The 15059-nt window shown below is 50.2% G+C and overlaps 1 protein-coding gene across 5 annotated transcripts in view; it reads right to left on the reverse strand.

Annotated features, from left to right (window-relative positions):
* UBR3 (ubiquitin protein ligase E3 component n-recognin 3) overlaps window positions 1–15059 on the reverse strand; it is a 1992321-nt gene that overhangs the window by 204567 nt on the left and 1772695 nt on the right. For all 5 annotated transcript variants that reach the window (XM_078681592.1, XM_078681591.1, XM_078681590.1 and 2 more), the window contains 2 exons: window positions 3564–3671; window positions 3256–3381 (listed from right to left, as the gene is read on the reverse strand). In XM_078681592.1, coding sequence (XP_078537718.1) covers window positions 3256–3381; window positions 3564–3671 — 234 coding nt within the window. The remainder of the gene's footprint in view (window positions 1–3255; window positions 3382–3563; window positions 3672–15059) is intronic.

A 15059-nucleotide genomic window follows, 5' to 3' on the forward strand; every position in this document is an offset into this window, starting at 1 on the left:
GAGTTTATTATTTCTCTTGTGACATTATTGAGCAGCAAACATTTCTATGGTGAAGGATATTGCCAGGCTCCTTCTTCCTTTCATTATACCCCCCAGGCGTTTTCTTTTTCCTTTGTTACTGGAGGTTTTTTTTTCTCTGGATATCTGGGAGTTTAAGAGAGGGTACGTATGTGGCAGGTTGAGTGTTTTTTCATTTTAAACATTAGGACGGTTGCGAGTGATGTCAATATCTGCTTTGAATTTTAGGGATATTCTGAGCCAGGTGATAAGAGATGCATCTTACTTCACCAAGACCAAGAGGAAGGGTTCACCTCCAGAAGAAATCGTTTTAGGTGTGTGTTCTTGAAATAGCGAGAATTACTGAGAGTAACAAGTACTTCCATTATGTTTAACCCTTCCGTCTTCTCGTTTCAGGTATCCCTTCCGTAGCTGCTCCTTCCCTTCCCTATCCCTCGCTTGATTGCCTCTATACTCTGTGGATGTACTTCTAGTCAGAGTGTGGGGAAATCAGGAGGTGGACCCCTTTAAGCATCGCCCTGATCCTGAGGAGTTCGACATCCGTGACAGATCCAGCACTCCACATAATCATTGTAAAATACAATATTGCACGACGAAGAATATCATTCCATTCAGCAGGTCAGGTTTCAAGTTTCTTTATTTAACTTCTTCTTTAAAAACCAACGTAGCCAACGCGTTTTGTCCCAAGGGACCTCTTCAGGGCAAAATTGAAATATAAGGGGCTTTTTCTTGTACTTCTTCAATACTGGAGTCTATGGCAAATACTTCCCTTTTAAAAACAGTCTTGTGTGCAACCGTATTTGCTTTCGCAGATCTAGTATGATGCACTTGGTACATGTTTTAACTGTAAGGGTCTTCAGAATAGTTTATAACAATTTGTTTTCACGAAGCGGTCTCTCCATCGTGCGGTACATGCAATAATTAAAAGTAGGACTGACTATAACCCCACTGAATGATAGGTGCAGTCATCATTGCCTCATACCTTGTTCTTTCTGTGCATGGGCATATCCGGCCTCCCACTGGGTGCCCATCAGGGTAATAGGGCAACCGAAAGGGGTTTGGAGGCGGCAGCTGCCTGGGGGGTGGAGGATTGGCCCAACCTTTGGCTGTGAGTACTGCGTCCTTCGCCACGTAAGGGCTGGGAAGCTGGTGCACCGTGATGGTTAGGCATGCAAAGACGCGGCAGGAAGCCCCTTCCATGGCCGTGAAAAGAGGACTGGTGTTGGTGAGGCCCCATGGAAAGGCCCAAGGACCTGGCTGTAGTTCTGCTGTCTTTTAAGTGCTCCAGTGCTCAGTCTGCTTGCTCTCTAAAGAGAGGGGAGCCATCAAAGAGCATGTCCAAAAGCAATGCTTGGAGATCCCCTGAAATCCCTGAAAAAACAATTGTCCTTAGCCAGGTGGGGCACAGTAAGGCTACAGTTGAAACCTTTCTGCCTAGCGAGTCGGCGGTATCCTGCCTATATCGGATTGTGAAATTAGATGCATCCCTCCCATCAGCAACTGCTTGGTAAAGTGTAGTCTTGGACGCCTCTGAAACCATGGGCAGCACCTGCGCAACCAAATCCCATAAAGCATGGAAGTAATGGCCCTAAAGGCATGTGGTATTCACAGACTGCAGTGCCAGGCTGGTGGAAAAAACGTTTTTCTTGCCCAAGGTGTTCAACCTTTTGGACTCCCTATACGGTGAGGCGGTAGGGAATTAACCAGATTTACACGGGTAGTAGAGGCTTAGATGAACAAGCTCTCCAGGGTAGGGTGTTGGGTGAGGAAATTGGGGTCCCGTGGAGTGGGTGGTGATTGGGCAATCACCTTGTTCACAGGAGCCCCTGTGAGGGTCTGTCCCAAGTCCCAAGCAGGACATCTGTGAGACCTTAATTGAAGGGGATAAACGGAACTGAGGGGATCACTCCCTTCTAAAGCACCTCTGTCAAGACATTCGTTTTGAATGCCTCTGTGGTCAAACTAAGATCCAGGACCATGGCTGCCCTTCACATTACCATAGCAAACAACGCTCCCTTCTACGTAGCCTTGGTAGGGGTAAAGAGCATGTCAGTATCTCGGGAGACGCTGATGGGCACCTGCAGAGCCGGGGCATCGGGACTGGCATCAGGGAAGGTCGTGATGACATGAGCTATGCCGATCCGGTTCCATCTGTGGATCCAAGGGGCCAGACTGTAACCAATTGAGGCCCTTCAAATATGAGATACATGGCCTCATAAAACTCTCGAAGTTGACCAGTGGGTCGCTTGGGCTCCCGGAAAATCAGAGAGGCGCAGAGCTGTCCCAGGATCAGGCTAAACTGAGGAGCCCTACCTCGAATGACAACATTCCCATGTCTTGTCTGAAGACCACGACGGAAGTGGAGAAGTCGAGGACCTTTGACTTCTTGCTCTTTTTTTCTGGTGGAACTTACCCAAATGGCGCGTGCGACAAGGATCTTGGGCTCCAAGACCGATCCCAGGACCTTCATCTTGAGCGAGATCGAGACTGTTGCGGCTTCACACATCGAGCAGTAAGGGGCTTGTAAGACTGCTCCCTCAAGGCCTTGGGTGCATGGCGCGGCAATGGGCACAGGTCTTCGCATCGTGGTTGCGCTCCAGGCACAAGAGGCAAACAAGGTGTGGGTCCGTCACGACACCTGTCAATGATAGGTGCCAAAGGGGTGAACCTGGCGTATCTAGTTGACATCCCTGCCACACCAGGAGAAGATCTATAAAAAAAGATGTCGAAAAAGCACAGTCAGAAATTGACCAGGGGTAACTCTCTCTGGATCTGCGCTGACTGACGTGGAAGCTAAAGAATGGACATCAGCGCGCTGGGGTGGCGCCTATATGGGAACTGCCCACCCACAACGAGGACGATGACGCCAAGCTGAGCCGAATTAAGCCACCTACTGGCACACAAAAAGTTCCTGGATCCAGTCTAACGCCTGGGGATAATTCTAAGGTAGGCGTATGTCTAGAAGTCTCTATCAGATTGAACTAATAGTAATTCAATTCTGCTATATGTGCTTTGTTCAGGCAGTTGTAATACCCAGCAAAGGAAGATCAAGCACAAACCTCACCTCCAGTCGTGACACAATTTATAAACATAAAATTCCTGATGTATTATAATGACTAGCATGCAACAAATTCCTCTTAACTATGTGCACTTTACACGGTATAATGTAAAGGCATTCACAAAACGACGTGGGGAGGTAGAAGACAAACCAGTGGGTTATCGTTTTTTCGCACTAACCTGGCAGCTGGGTAAATCTGTTCCAAAGAGGTGATGCTGAAGAAGGCTGCTAATCCTGAGGAAAGGAAGGCAGAACTGCTGCAGAAAATACTCAATGGACTGAGGCGACCAAACACTAGAGGTAATCTAAAAAAAAAAGAAAAACACGATTAAACTTTCACTGATGTTCGTTCCTTGAGAGGAAACGTAGCTGTTAAAATGGCATAGCATACGATTGCAGCTTGTATCCACATATCCGGATTTCAATGGCTTAGATTGTTTACCTTCACATTTGAACTTATCACTTCCTAAGGTGAACAGCTACGTACCATTGACATCTCTTCAGTTTCTCCGGCTTGGTACAACTTTCCCTTGGACAGTTCTGTTATAACAACATTCAATAGCGCTTCCAAAGATTTATGAGAATCACAGGTATTCTGTAAATGTTAGAAAAGAGATGTAAACTTCAAAAGCTATAGCAGCGTAAAAAGAATTCTATTAGCAGTTTGACATTAGTAATTATGATATAGACATCTTTTTAAATCTGAATCAGATTTTTTTAATCTAATTCTGTTTAATAAAATTGATAGGATAGCAACATTAACAAAGGCATCAACAAACAATTTGTCATTGGATGCATTTCAATAACTTGTCTGATACGCTGCAAACTTGTTCAAGGATGGGCCTCATAATTGTAATATCTGTAATAAATGGTAAACAGAACATAAATACAGAATAAAGAAAGAAGGGGACATTATGGCACGTATACATATGCCTACTAAAAGGCGCCCCCAAAACTCGTGCCGCCCAGGGTCCCTTGCTACTCCACTGCAAACGTAGTAGGACAGGGTTTTGCATTCTGAATTCAGGATGGGGTTTTACATTGTGACCTATGTCAAACACCCAAGTAAGGAATGTTACCTAGTAATGTATGATATTACTGGCTGAAAACAGTTTGGTTGTTCGTGTACGTAGTGCAGCACTCCGAGTCTCTAACGTGCACTACTTCCCTGATTAAGCCCAAGGCAGCTCTTTCTCTCTGCCCTGAGGATCAAAGGCAACAGCCAGAAATTTCTGCCGAGCTGTCCATGTGAGTCTAGTGTCCACGAGCAGATGGGGGGTGCCTAGTAGCAGTAATGGGTGAAAGGGGCGGGGTTAAGACTCTGATCGCTGCTATAACTGGTGCTTGGTGATTTCTTTTAATTTTTATTGGCATTTAAAATAACACACATACAGTTGCTATATCTACTTTCATATATACCTTCTTCCATTATCTGTGCAACTATATCTTGACATCCTTATCTTGATTGGGCTTGTTCTCTATTAGTTCCTCAATTGGTCGTTCCCACTTAACTGGTGCTTAGGGATGCCAGTAAATACAACTAGTTGAGCAGATGGTGTGGAGGCAGTGATCCATGCAGGTGGTGGAGGGCTGATTGGTGTTGAAGGTGGCCTGCCAGTTGTTGCGGGTCGCCTAATTTTTGGGCAGTCTCATTAGGACGAGCAGTCAACTAAGGAGCAACTGCTGCAGTGCGGCTTCTTGTTAAATAGGTACAAAGGATGGCTTTAGCCATGGCCTCAAAGAAAAGATTAGGGGAACTGCTGAAGCTCTGACAGAAGAAAAACACAACAGCATAAATATTAGAAGTCCTCTCACAGACCTCGCAGAGCACCTGTAACACTACCATACGCACTCAATACATGCTCTACCAGATCCCTTCCACACACATTACAGCAGCAGTCACAAATTACCATAAGCAAACTGGCACACCTCGGAGACCAGCTCTCCAGCTACACCCCAAGAACTCTTGGTGAGAAGGACTGCAAGCAGGCCTTACATGTCACCCTATCCTCAGGCGGCAGTCACAGCCACAGAACAAACACATGCTGGTTCAAAGTCAATACATCTAGCCTGAATTTTTTAATTTCAAATCTCTTTTTATTTTTGGTCGGAAACACGCCCCACAGGAGTGTTAGTTACACAGCGGTAAGCCTACAACCCTATCAAGGGACGGTCGCGTGATCAAGCAGTGTGTTAACTTCGCTAATAATCTATGCAGAAAGTTAGGTTGTACACAGCGTTGCGCCTACAACCCACGAGGGGCCTGCCGCGTTCCATGGTGCAGAAGAACAAGTTACTTACCTTCGGTAACGCTTTTTCTGGTAGATACTATATCTGCCTGTGGATTCCTCACCTTGTGAATACCCCTTGCGTCAGCAACATTCGGAAATTCTTTTTTTTTCGTAGCCTCGCGCCGACGTGGACTCCTGACGTCATAGAGACACGACCTCGCTCGCGACTCCGCTGTCGTCACCGACGCCTATAATAGGCCCACGCCGGCGTGATGACATCAGTTCCGCCCTTTTTTCCGTGCCATCGAGGCACACGGACGGACCAATGACAGTAGAAATATACAAGTATACATAGTACACAATAATCAAGGCAAAACACACAGTGTTAAGCAAAAGCAGGAAAGAAATTGGAACATTTCCTTGACAACAAAATATATATACATTACAATACAGTAACTCTGGCAAAGAAGAGTGGACAACGGGGAGGCGGGTGGGTCAGTGAGGAATCCACAGGCAGATATAGTATCTACCAGAAAAAGCGTTACCGAAGGTAAGTAACTTGTTCTTCTGATAGATACATCTGCCGTGTGGATTCCTCACCTTGTGAATAGAGTCCCACAGCAGTCCCCACTCCCGGAGGAGGGTGTCCACTCTTCTAGACCAGGAAAACCTGAAGGACAGAGCGTGCAAAATGACCGTCCCTCCTCACCTCGGAATCCAAGCAGTAATGCTTCGCGAAAGTGTGGAGGGAAGACCAAGTTGCCGCTCTACAAATATCCTCAACAGGCACACCTCTAGCCAATGCTGAGGTCGAAGATTTAGCTCTAGTTGAATGAGCCCTTATACCCTCTGGTGGTTCCTTACCGGCCAAAGAGTAGCAGATCTTTATGCAGAGGACGATCCATCTCGATAGAGTTCTTTTATGGACCGCTCTTCCTTTCTTGCAGCCAGCAAATCCAACGAAGAGCTGGTCCTCCAAACGAAAGTCCTTGGATCTGTCCAAGTAAAAGGACACCGCCCTCTTAGGGTCCAGACGGTGCAGTCTCTCTTCCTCCTTAGAAGGGTGAGGGGGAGGATAGAAGGAAGGTAAAGTAATGGACTGTCCTAGGTGGAAGGGAGTTACCACCTTAGGCAGAAAAGCAGCCCTGGTCCTGAGAACCATTCGATCAGCATGTATGGACAAGAAAGGGGGCTTGTGACAAAGAGCTTGAAGCTCACTTACCCTCCTTGCCGAGGTTATTGCAACGAGGAAGACCGTTTTAAGGGTAAGAAGCCTCAAGGGACATTTGTGGAGAGGCTCGAAAGGAGCACCCATCAAAAAGGTCAAGACCAGATTCAAGTCCCACTGAGGCACAATAAAAGGGACAGGAGGAAACTTATTAATAAGGCCCTTTAAGAACCTTAAAACCACAGGTGACTTAAAAAGAGAAGGCTGGTCAGGCAAACAGAGAAAAGCTGACAGCGCAGAAAGATAGCCCTTCACTGTAGCAACGGCAAGACCCTGTTGCGCCAGAGAAAGGGCAAACGGGAGAACGTGAGACAAATGGGCCTTCAAAGGATCAATAGACCTTTCCCCACACCACGAGACAAATTTCGCCCATCTATAAGAATAGACGGACTTAGTGGAGTCACGCCTGGCTGACAAGATGACATCCACAACGTCAGGCGGGAGGGAAAAGGAAATCAGGTTGCCCCGCTCAATCTCCAGGCATGAAGGTGCAAAGTCTGGAGGTGGGGGTGTAGAACCTGCCCCTCCATCTGAGAGAGGAGGTCTGCCCTGAGAGGGAGACGGAGCGGTGAGAGGAGAGGTGGAGAAGATCTGTATACCACACCCTTCTTGGCCAGTCCGGGGCGACCAATATGACTTGGGCCCGGTCTAGGCGAATCTTCCTCAGAACCCGAGGAATCAAGGGTATGGGGGGAAACGCGTAAAGGAGTTGACCTTCCCAACTCAACTGAAACGCGTCCCCCAAGGCTCCTTGCATCGGATACTGGAGACTGCAGAAAGACAGGCAGTGCGCATTCTCGTGAGTGGCGAACAGGTCCACCCGAGGAGTCCCCCACATCTGAAAGATGTCGTGAACCACCTCCGGGTGAAGCCTCCACTCGTGGTCGGCAGAGAACTGCCGACTGAGACTGTCTGCACGAACGTTCAACACCCCGGCCAGATGATTCGTCATTAGACAAATCTGATGGTCCTGAGCCCAGGACCAGAGACGCAGAGCCTCTCTGCAGAGACACTGCGACCCCACTCCTCCCTGCTTGTTGATGTACCACATCGCGGTCGTGTTGTCCGTTAGGACCTGAACAGACTGACCGCGAAGGGAAGGGAGGAAGGCCTTGAGCGCCAGACGTATCGCACGCAATTCTAGAAGGTTGATGTGAAGCAACCTTTCCTCTGGAGACCAAAGGCCCTTGACCTCCAGATCCCCCAGATGAGCACCCCACCCGAGAGTGGATGCATCCGATATCACCGTGGCCACCGATGGGGGAAGTTGAAAAGGCTTTCCTTGGGACAGATTGCCTTCCACGCCCCACCAAGACAGATCCGCTGCAGCTTCTCTGGAGATCCTCACTGACTCCCTGAGATCTCCGTTGTGCTGATACCACTGCTTGCGGAGGCACCACTGGAGCGCCCTCATGTGCCAGCGTGCATGGTTGACCAACAGAATGCAAGAAGCCATCAGACCGAGCAGGCGAAGGACCTTCAGGACTGGAACGACCGCTCCATTGTAAAATAAAGGAATCATCTCCCGTATGTCGCGGATCCTTTGAGGGGGAGGGAATGCACGACATACGGTTGTGTCCAGTACTGCACCTATGAACAGGTTGCGCTGGGAGGGCACCAGGTGAGACTTGGGTACATTTATTGAAAAACCCAACCTGTACAACAACTGGGTTGTCTCCTGCAGATGATGAAGCACAATCTCTGACGACTCCGCTTTGATCAGCCAATCGTCCAGATATGGGAATACCGGAATCCCCGATCTTCTAAGATGCGCCGCCACCACTGCCATCACCTTGGTGAAGACCCGAGGTGCAGTAGTAAGTCCAAACGGAAGGACCGCAAACTGGTAGTGTTGTGACCCAACCGTAAAACGGAGATACCTCCTGTGCGACTTCAGGATTGGGATGTGAAAGTACGCATCCTGCAAGTCGAGTGACACCATCCAGTCTTCTTCCAGCAGAGCCTGAAGAACCTGAGCAAGGGTGAGCATCTTGAATTTCTCCTGCTTCAGTTAAAATTCAAGATCCTGAGATCCAGGATCGGACGAAGCCTGCCATCCTTCTTGGGAATCAGGAAATACCGGGAGTAGCATCCCTGACCCCTTTCCTGCTCTGGAACCACCTCTATCGCACCTTTTCTCAAAAGTGTTTGGACTTCCTCCTGTAGGAGTAACAGATGTTCCTCTGAGCAATATCCCTGGCAAGGAGGGTAATTGGGAGGGAATTCCCGAAAGGGAAGGGCATACCCATTTTCTACGAGATTGAGAACCCAAAGATCTGATGTAACCGATTCCCAATCTCGTAGAAAGTAGGTAAGCCGACCCCCCACTGGACCCACATGATCCTGAATGGCGGATCTAGGGCTGCTTTTCTGTGGCTGGGGGGTTGGAGGAGGTGGATGAGGAAGAGACCTGACGACCTCGAGGACGTGATCTCTGTTTCCCTCTGTAAGACCTATACAAGGTATTCTGCTGCTGCTGTTGTTGCTGCTGCTGCTGAGCGGGTCTATACGACCGAAAGGAAGAGCGACCAAACCCTCTAAACTTTCTGGTCGTAGAACCCCTGACCTGAAGGCCCAGAGATCTAGCAGTTGCCCTGCTGTCCTTGAATCTCTCCAAGGCCGTGTCTGCCTTCTTCCCAAAAAGCCCCTCGCCATCGAAAGGCAAATCCAATAATGCAGACTGCACATCAGCTGAAAAGTCAGATGACTTCAACCAGGCTGAACGCCTCGTGGCAACCGCCGTGCCCATGATCCTTGCCACAGAATCTGTTGTATCAAGTCCACTTTGGATGACCTGACGAGCCGCTGCCTGAGTGTCAGATAAAGCCTCTTCAAAGTCCTTTCTACTAGCCTCAGGAACCTTAGGGACCAAAGAACTTATAGAGTCCATAAGAGCATGGATGTATCTTCCCATGAGGCAAGTGGCGTTAGAAGACTTCAAAGCCATGCTGGACGAAGAAAAAATCTTCTTCGCGACCTGATCTTGTTTCTTGGCCTCTTTGTCGCCAGGCACCTGCGGAAAAGCCCCAACAGACCTCTTAGAGCAAGCGGCCTGAATTACCAAACTTTCAGGGGAAGGATGCGAAGATAAGAAAGCAGGATCCTCAGGAGCCACTCTATACCTCCTAGCCACACTTTTTGCAACCGCAGGAGCAGAAAAAGGCTTTTTCCAAACTTCCATTATAGGATCCTTTAAGGCATCGTTAAATGGGAGCAAAGGCTCTACCGACGAACTAGGAGAATGGAGAACCTCTGTCAACAAATTCGATTTAAACTCGACAGAGGGCAAAGTCAGACCTAAAAGTCCTGCTGCCTTCTTCATGACAACATGATAAGGTTGAACATCTCTGGAGGGAGCATCAGGTCCAGAAGGCAAAGACCACTCCGGAGAAAACTCAAGACCACTAGCATCCGCCAGGTCTTCGAAACAATCCCCTTCCAGTTCACCTTCCTCCACCTCAGAAGATGAATCATTAACTCTCTGCTCCTCCAGAAGTCGTTGAGCCTCTCTACGAGATCTCATTTTGACTCGAAGTGCAGTCGAATCCAACGCCGAATTCGACGGCGCCGGAGCCGACTTCGGAATCGAATCCGAGGGCTTGGAAGGCTGCCCCATAGAATCCAAGGGAGTCGGTGACGCCGGGACCGGAGTCGTCGACTTCGGCCGAGCCGGCGTCGACACCGGCGTCGACCTCGGTGGAGGTTGGTACTGCCACAACGGAGTCGGAGCCGGCATATACGGCATGAAGGGTGCCGGAGCATATGAGTGTGGAACACCCAAATTGAAAGCCATTGGACCCATGGGACCCGAAGGTGCTCCAGAGGGGTACCACGACCTCGAGAAAACACCATACATCGCGTTTAAAAACACAGAAGGGTCCTGACCTGGAGTCGGGAATGGTGGATGCTCAGGCTGACCACGAGGTACATTAGAATCTGTTTCCTCAACAGGATTCGAAGCCCCTTCCTCAACAGGAACTCCATCGGCGTCTTCCGGAGCCGGAGATGGAGCCGGAGATGGAGCCGGAGACGGAGCCGGAGTCGGATCTGGAACTGGAGTCGGAGAATGGACCAACGACTCCGAAGGTGAAGCCTCACCTACCGACTCATGAGGAGGAATCACCTTCGACTTCATCCTTTTGGGAGACTTTGATCTGGAATGATGACGTGATCCGTGTCTCCTCTTCTTATGCTTCTTGTGGGAACCGGAAGCATGACCGGATGATGACTTCGAGGCCGACGCCTCTCGAGACCTTGACCTGGATCTCGACTTCTTCGGATGCTTTGAGGATCTTTTAACCTTACTTGCTTTAAGTTTGGCAACAAGAAGTTTAGATTCCCTCTCACGAAGAGCCTTCGGATTCATCTTTTGACAAGATGAACAATCATCGACGTCATGATCCGAGCTTAAACACCAGATACAGTCTTGGTGAGGGTCCGTAACGGACATCATCTTCCCGCATTCTCTGCAAGGCTTAAACCCGGTCTTCTTTGTCGACATGACAACAGAACAGAAATATCTGAGAATGGAGAATCGAAGAAACGAAGTAACAATGTACTAAGGCTACAGAGTATCCCGAAACCGTTAGCGTCGACGACGCGGAAAAAAGGGAACTGATGTCATCACGCCGGCGTGGGCCTATTATAGGCGTCGGTGACGTCAGCGGAGTCGCGAGCGAGGTCGTGTCTCTATGACGTCAGGAGTCCACGTCGGCGCGAGGCTACGAAAAAAAAAGAATTTCCGAATGTTGCTGACGCAGGGGTATTCACAAGGTGAGGAATCCACACTGCAGATGTATCTATCAGAATGTAATAGCAGCTGGTCCTGTGGGGAGGCAAGGCCCACCTTCATAACAAACAGGCAACTAGCCCAGACTCAACAATTAACCCAACAGGGCCCAAGAGCCCAAAGAGTGGTAGAGACAGAAGTGGCAAGGAAAGACCAAGAGAAATGAGCAAAAAGAGAGAAGGAGGAACAGAAAGTCCAGAGTAGGAGGAACAGAAAGTCCAGAGTAGGAGCAACGTGCGCAGGGGAGGGGAAAGAGGGGCGACAGGTCCGGCCCAGTTTCGACAGTGTTGGGGTCGCAGCGCAGGGGGGCAGCTATGGAAGCAATCTGTTCGGGTCAGGGGGGATAACAGCATCCTCAAAAAGGCGCAGCGTCCTACGTTTGGTGGGTACATGGCGCGCATGCTCAACAGCACAGAGATATTTAATTAGAGGTTGCCAAACCACCTTAAAGCGGGTGTTGCGCGCCTGCAGCGGAGCTGTAAAAAACTCCATTGTGACAACGTGCCATAAACGCACAAACCAGGCTGCGATTGGAGGAGCTTCGTTTTTTTCCCAATACAAGGCTATAAGTTGTTTGCCCGCTCCCAACATTTGGAGCGCCAAGGTCCAATCACTCCTGGTGAGGGCCCTTAGGCCAGCAAGTTTAATACCTAGTAGGATTGTGCTCGTGACCTCAGGCAAAGGGAACCCCAGCACCCTCCTGATGTGGCTAAGGACCTATGTCCAGAATAGAGTTAGCGACGGGCATGCCCACCAAATATGAATGAGATCCCCGATGCAGACCGGCACCTCCAGCACAAGGGGGAAGATGTAGGAAACATCTTGTGGAGACGTTGAGGCGTGTAATACCACTGGGTCATGAGCTTATAGGCGTTTACCCGCTGCAGGATGCTACGGAACATTTTGGGGATGTCCTGCCATAACCTACGCCACTGCGCAGGGGTAATGTCCGTGTCTGACACTGCTTGCCATTTGCACTGATAGGGGTGGGAGGGCGGCGTTTGTGGATGTTGCAAAATCTGGTAAATGCGGGAAATAAGCCCCTTAGATTCAAAAGGATACCGGACCAGCCGTTCAAAGGGGGTAAAGGCACGCGTGGCCGCCTGATACATTTCCTTTTCAGACACCCAGTGCCTCAGCTGGGCATATTGCAGCCTCGCCGCCAGTGGCACACGGAACTCTTCTCTACATTGCGCGAAGGATTTAAGCTTACCCTCCTCAAACAGGTCAGTAATCACCCTACAGTCGCCCTGCGTCCACTTGGCGAAGGCACGCGAGTGATGCGCCGGTGGGAAGGACGGATTCCCCTCTATCGGGGTGTGCGGTGAGGGAAATGTCGTGAGGCCTCTGCGTACAGCTACTTTATACCATGCGTCCAGCACCGTCCTTGTGGGTACCGCGATATAAGCGCCCTTGGAGCATGCCGCCCGACGCCGCCAGTCAAGGTCCCAGATGGTTCGCCCCGTCACTACCCGATCCATGTGCAGCCATCTCTTCTCACTCTCCGTCACCCCCATTCCACCACAAAGCAGAGGTGCGAAGCCCAGTAGTAGTCTACTAGATTGGGGCATGCCAGTCTCCCCCTATCTCTCGATGTCATCAGAAGCTTCTGCGAGATCCGAGGTCGTTTCCCGCCCCAAATAAAGTTTGTGAGGTCGCGCTGGAGGTCTCGTACACAACGTAGTGGAATGGGTGTGGGGAGGCACTAAAACAGATATAGAATTTTAGGGAGGATCGACATCTTGATGGCATTGAGTCTGCCCAGCCACAACAGCACTAGGGGTCTCCACTTCCATAAGTCTTCCAGGACCGACCGTCGACATTCCCGCCAATTCACTTGTGTCCATGTGTCTAGAGAAGGAGTTACCTGGAGGTCAAGATAGCAGATGCCCTGGGAGGCCCACTGGTATGGCACTAGCTTCTCCAGGAGGGGGATCGCTTCCTTTGGGATGGTAAGGTCTAGGGCCCAGGACTTGCTATGATTAATCTTAAGGCCCGAGGCCCGCTCAAAGAGGTTTAGCACTGTATGGAGTGCCGGGAGGGACTCCCTGGGGCGTGTTAGGGTAAGGATGAGGTCGTCTGCAAACAGCGCCACTTTATTCTCACGACCACCCATGGAGATACCATGTATGATGGTCGCCTGACGGATCATCTCTGCCAGTGGTTCCACCACAAGGGCAAATAGTAAGGGTGAAAGGGGGCACCCCTGTCTGGTACCCCTATGAATGGTGAACGGCGCCGAGAGCTGTCCGTTGATCCGAATCCTAGCCTGCGGGGCGAGATATGGTGCCATGATCCGAGTGATCATGTTCTGACCTAACCCAATCTTAAATAGGACCTCCCGCAGGAAAGTCCAGTCCACCCGCTCGAACGCCTTCTCCGCATCCAGCGACAGAAGGCAAGCCCGGATTCCCCAGTAGTGCGCTTTCCCTACAAGGCACGCAATTTTGCGCACGTTATCCGCTCCCTGCCGGTTGCGAATAAAACCAACTTGATCCGGGTCTACGATACCCGGCATATGGGGATCCAGACGCTTCGCCAAGAGTTTGGTGTAGATTTTAAAGTCAGTGTTAAATAGGGAGATGGGGCAGTATGATGCACATTGCGCGGTATCCTTCCCCAGCTTCAGGATCAATGCTATCTCCGCCATGCCCATATCGCGGGAGGCCCCTCCGTATCAGTGAACGAGTTATACAGTCGTAAAAGATGGTGCCAAAGCTGTGACTGAAATATGCGATAGAAACACAGAGGTAGACCATCTGGCCCTGGAGTCTTCCCGAGGGGAAGATCCCTCATGGCTGCTGCTGCCTCTTCTTGGGTAATGGGGCCTTCCAGGGTCTTTGCATAGTGTGGATGTAGCGGCGTCCCCGTGTAGTTGTTCAGGACGTCGGCCACCACGTCCGGAGATGTTGGCTCCTCCTTATTCAGTGCAGAATAGTAAGCCCGGAACGCCTCGCTCTGGTCTTTCTCCGAGGTGACTCTCGTCCTGTCCGGTAGCAGGATATTGGCTATATGGGACCTGGCAGCACGTGCCCTCAGCCGCCCTGCCTGCAGCCTACCTACCTTGTCCCCTCCCTCAAAATATCTCTGCTTCAGGGCCAGCAAGGATTTCTTCGCCTTGTTAGTGCGTAAAAGCCAAAGCTGCCCTCTGAGATTGGCGAGTCGCCGCCTGGATGCCAGCGAGGTGCCACCCTGATCTCGTCGTTCCTCTAGCTTTATGTCTTTTGCTAGGCTATCTTCCAAAGCCCGAGCCGTGCGTGTCCGCGCGATCGAGAGAGTGGTAATGTGGCCTCGGATCGTTGCCTTGAAGGCATCCCATACCACGGGAAAATGCTTCTCTGGCAGGTCATTACTCGAAAAATAATAGTCAATGGCCGTTCTAATACTTTCCACATCAGCTGCATCCCGGAGAATACCCGGAGGCAGTCGCCACTTCGCCTCCCGTGCAGGGCAAGCGTTTGGGTCCTGTAGGAGCAGCTCGACATGCGCATGATCCGATAGTGGATATCCGACATGGAGGCTCTCAACACGTCACGCAGCAGAGCATGGGAAATGAATAAATAATCTATACGGGAGTACGAGCGGTGTGCTTGAGAGTAGAATGAATAGTCCCTAAACTCCAGGGAGTGGTAGCGCCACGCATCGAATAGCCCCAGGTCTGCTACTTGCGTATGCAGTGCAGAGGACATGGCCCCAGTTCCGCTAATAGCCTGAATTTTTGATTACAAGCCAGAC

The sequence above is a fragment of the Lissotriton helveticus genome, chromosome 3_1 (assembly GCF_964261635.1).
Source record: "Lissotriton helveticus chromosome 3_1, aLisHel1.1, whole genome shotgun sequence".
NCBI classification, from domain to species: Eukaryota; Metazoa; Chordata; class Amphibia; order Caudata; family Salamandridae; genus Lissotriton; species Lissotriton helveticus.